The 4,232-nt window shown below is 43.1% G+C and overlaps 1 protein-coding gene across 1 annotated transcript; it reads right to left on the bottom strand.

Annotated features, from left to right (window-relative positions):
* klf5b (Kruppel like factor 5b) lies at nucleotides 1-3,898 on the bottom strand. The gene is made up of 4 exons (XM_072396615.1): nucleotides 3,596-3,898; nucleotides 2,029-2,926; nucleotides 1,844-1,903; nucleotides 1-1,489 (listed from the first exon to the last, which is right to left on the bottom strand). Exons 1-4 carry the CDS (start codon nucleotides 3,770-3,772, stop codon nucleotides 1,311-1,313), a joined length of 1,314 nt encoding a protein of 437 aa, XP_072252716.1. The 5' UTR covers nucleotides 3,773-3,898; the 3' UTR covers nucleotides 1-1,310.
* Between the last annotated feature and the right edge of the window lie 334 nt (nucleotides 3,899-4,232).

Genomic DNA, 4,232 nt, shown 5'->3' with positions numbered 1-4,232 from the left:
TATCTTTTAGTTTTTAAAAAAGTAATCCAAATCTAATGTTCCATTACTAATATTAGTTTTTATGAAATTCTACCACAAATGTTATTGTGTAATCTCACCGATGAACATAAACAAACAGCGGACAATCAGAAATGAAGGACATGATAGGAAGAAAGAGCCAGCATACAGAGCAGAGCACAGCAGAGCAGCCAACCCATTAGGACAGCTTTGTTTTTTCATTCATCCAGAAAAGCAGTAGAAGGCACACGTTGAAAGTAGTCAAAGTAACCCATAACTTTCAGGGATGTAAAGTCTGGTAATCTATGCTCAGCTGGGAAAAAAAAAAAAAAAAAAATAATATTTCTATCTTAAAAATCCTCATTAGCAATTAAATAAAGCTATGTTTCATATTGCTGTGAGGCTGCACCTAACAGGGCAAAAAAAATGGTTAAATTAAAACAAAAACGACACGTTAAACCCGTCGACGCTGAAGGTAAAGCAGTGTTCATAGAGGCCCTGAAATAAAAATGCAGCATTTAGATTTGTCTCCTGCACCTGCACACTCTAATGACCGGAACTTACAACGCAGCAGAATAGTGGGACAAGCATTGGCGTTGTCCACATTATTACCATTAACATGTCATACCCAAATGACTCCTTTTTTTTTTTTTTTTTTCCAGTGAAATTGTAAAAAATAGATCTTCTTTTGGGTTTCTTCGTGGCAAAGTACTCCATAAATCTGGCAGTGTTGAAGTCATGCAGTGATCACTGCACTCACCACATTGGTCTCAAACAGCGCTCATCCTAATATTTATTTTTCATCCTGGCAGCTTTTCGGCAATCTACAAGTCGTTTGCGCACAACTTTAGCTGCTGTTACTGGCTAAAATCCATACTTTTCCTTCCAGTTCATAGCATACATACAGCACGCTGTTTTCAGTACATCAAACAAATGCTTGCATCTCACTTTGCTGATATGATCTTTACAATTCAATTTTAAATACAAAATCAATATCTAAGGTTGTTTATGTCTGTATGAAAATAAAGCTTAAAAAGGTCAAATTATCACATTTGGCTAATGATGTTTGACTGACACTTTTGCAAATATCCCCCAGTAATGAGCCATTTCTGTGGGGGTAAAATAAGGCAACAATAATATTAAATCTTATCACAATAAAAAAGGGACAACTAGAGGTGGGCCAGCACTTTGAAATGTAGCGCCACTTCAGAATAAGAGGACTAAACCACTTTTTTTTTTTTTTTAAATTGCCTCAGAATGTTGTCCATGTTTGCTCAAAAATGAACCGACTTGATAGGTTTAGGAAGGAGTCTCTAGCTCTGGTGCCTCTTCATGTGTAGGGCCAGGTGATCTGAGCGAGAGAAACAGCGGCTGCACGCTCCACACTTGAAAGGCTTTGCCCCAGTGTGTTTCCTGAAATGGCGCGTCAGCTCATCAGAACGAGCGAAGCGCCACTCACATCCCTCCCAGGAGCACTGGTACGGCTTCTCACCTTCAGCAGACACAAATGGCAAAGGGAGGCTTTAGCAGGCAGACGAAACTTTGGAGAAATTTCCCTCAATAAAAGAACATTATTCAAGGGAATACAAAACAAATACCAAGTGAGAAGTTTTGATAATGATCAAACTGATAACACAGCTGTTCCGTGAGCCATAAATCACAGCGCGTCCTGTCTTTTTCCCTGACACTTTTTATGAGAGCTGCTGGCTTATGAGATTTGACAGCAGTGAGATGTGGGCGTGGTCTGTCAGCAGACAGAATGTATCTGCATGCAAAGTACACTTCTCTGGCTGGCAACATTCCCATTTTCACCCCAAAATAATACGGGCTACACAAAATATTTTACCTGTATGGGTCCGTAGATGGGCTTTTAAATGAGAGGACTTTGTGTATACTTTCTTGCACCCTGGAAAAGAGAGAGTTCATAAAGTTCATAAAGTTATACCAAGAATAAAAGGAACATTTGCACTTTAATGTTGCTGCAGCTCTTAGCTCAGCTTTAGGGTTGTGAAGACAGGCATGAGGGCTCACCTGGGACATCACAGTGGTGAATCCTCCGTCTCTCCAGATCGGGATTATTCCTCCGATTGTACTTAACTGGAGCAGATTGGGCCAACACAGGGGACAGTGGCCCAATTCCCGTTGCTGACTGAACTGGAGTCAGGCTGGAATGCTGGACTGATCCAGTACTTGGACTTTGGACAAATCCAGCAGTGTAATTTTGGTCTTGGTTTTCAATTGCTGCCCCGCAAGACGACTGTCCAGGATCAATGGAATTGTGGGTCTGAAAAATTAACTTGGAGGCAATGATGGCTTCATAGGAGGGAGGCGGGGTGAGATTTTGAAAGAGCTCTTTGCTCCTATCTGGACTTGGAGGCTCAGAGTTTGGCGGGGAGGGTGGCAAATAAGTGGACCTGAGCTGATGGCCTAAGTGTTGATTAAAAGGAAAACATTCACTCTGCAAACTGTTTGCAGGTGTGGCAGAATTCTGCACTGGGCTTACATGAACGTTCCCGGTTGGAAGACTTAATGGGGCAATGGGGATGGAGTTCATCTGTGACCCATGAGTTAGCTGCTCAAAATCAGAGTTCAAAAGCTGAAACTGAGGAATGTCCTGGAAATCTGGCACTTCCTGTTTTATGAACATGCCTGGGTATTCTGGGAGAGTAGTCTGCACTCCGTTGACCTGACAGTTGGGATGCACCAGGGAGTGCGATGGCTCTGCTTTGATCTGTCTCGTGGTCCTGCAGAGGCCAGGTTGCAGGTACGTGACATCAGGAAGGAGCAAGCTCATGTTGACACTATAAGGGGAGGGGAAGTCTTCGGTAAAAGGTGGATCCAGCATGAGAGGACTGTCCTTGGACAACATTTTAGAATTGACTGCATCCTGTGGGTGCAGACATAAGTAGTTGTCCATCACTGATTTAGTCTGGAAGGCAAAGCAGAGGGCAAATTATTAAGAGGCACACATACAAATCTTGTAACTGAATCAAGATAGATTTAATGTCAGCTCTGAATTCATGCTTTGCAGTGCAAAGCATAGCAAATATATTAATTTATCAAAGAGAGACCAGCTACTTTATGAAGAACATAAGCAAAACTACACTCCTTTCTCTAAAGATGTCAAAGAGCCATGAGGCTGACGGGGCATAAAAAATGGGCTGAATAAATTTGGGGATGCATCTGGGGCCTACTTGTATAGGCTGCTTTCTGTCAGATCACAGACACCCCACCACCTCCCCTTCCCCCTTTACGAGCAGCCACTCTGATACGCTCTAGCTTGGGCTGTTTCGAAATACATGGCTGAAATTAGAAAATCCAGTTGCTCTGCAGCGTTATGCATCCTCCTCCCAAGTTTCGGGAACGGGTGCACATCCCAGCAATGCCCTGCTTGTCATTCTCTCGACAGTAAGTGAAGTCAGCATCAACAGAGAGATTTAAAACCTTCCCCATTGGGGGTCACACCTTTCAAATGAAAGCAGTCTGTTCTGCGTTGATCAGATACACAAACAGCAATATTCCTCCGTCAAAACTGCGGGCGTCCGTGCAAACTGTGACGCCGAGAGGCTGATGCAAAAAGAAAAATGCTACCACCTACCAAATCGTAATCATGAAAAGATGAAGTTCCCAGGACGGCATCCCTCGTGTTACAGAGCACTTGTCCATGATCTTCACCCCTCCGACCGTCAGCTGTGAGCGGTGCGGTGGTTTTGAGGAGAAACTGCGCGTCCTGTCCCGGAGCAACCCAAACATTATTCCTTACGGCAGCGGCCATAAAAGCAGAGATACCGTCAAACTATCCGAAATCGTTCGCGAATGAATTCAGCATATGTATTCTTTTGTTTCGAAACAATCAGTGCGGGTAGCTGTCAAACCCTCATCCCCTCCTGTTTTGCGCTGGCTTGTGAAATTACGCAACTGCGTGATATCAGCTCGTCTGCAGGGCGGGGCTGAACAAGTACAAAATAAACAGGGCAATCAGCCGATCGAAATACACCTAGTGTAATGAATACTGCGGTTAAATGATAAAATCACACTGAGGTTTGAGATAAAAGCACAGACGCAGTGAGAAAAAGTCGATTTAATGAAAAAGGTATCACGCGTTTGTGTTCACAAGTGAGCGTTTTATTCAGTCTTGATAATAAGGTGAGGTGTAGAGTATTTGCAATATTCCTCAGGGTCATATTGGGCAGGATCCATGACATCTTCAAACAGATAAATCAAATCACTCAATC

Source organism: Leuresthes tenuis, unplaced genomic scaffold (genome assembly GCF_036924035.1).
Source record: "Leuresthes tenuis unplaced genomic scaffold, fLeuTen1.0.hap1 SCAF_12, whole genome shotgun sequence".
In the NCBI taxonomy this organism is placed as follows: domain Eukaryota; kingdom Metazoa; phylum Chordata; class Actinopteri; order Atheriniformes; family Atherinopsidae; genus Leuresthes; species Leuresthes tenuis.
Note: the sequence above shows the minus strand (reverse complement) of the source record. Positions and strands in the feature narration are given on the sequence as shown.

Coding starts and splice junctions, on each gene's coding strand:
- klf5b (XM_072396615.1), bottom strand. CDS start 3,772: ATGGCCGCTGCCGTAAGGAATAATGTTTGGGTTGCTCCGGGACAGGAC. Junction 2,927..3,595: donor CTTTTCATGATTACGATTTG/GTAGGTGGTAGC, acceptor TTTGCCTTCCAG/ACTAAATCAGTGATGGACAA. Junction 1,490..1,843: donor CCATCTACGGACCCATACAG/GTAAAATATTTT, acceptor TGTCTGCTGAAG/GTGAGAAGCCGTACCAGTGC.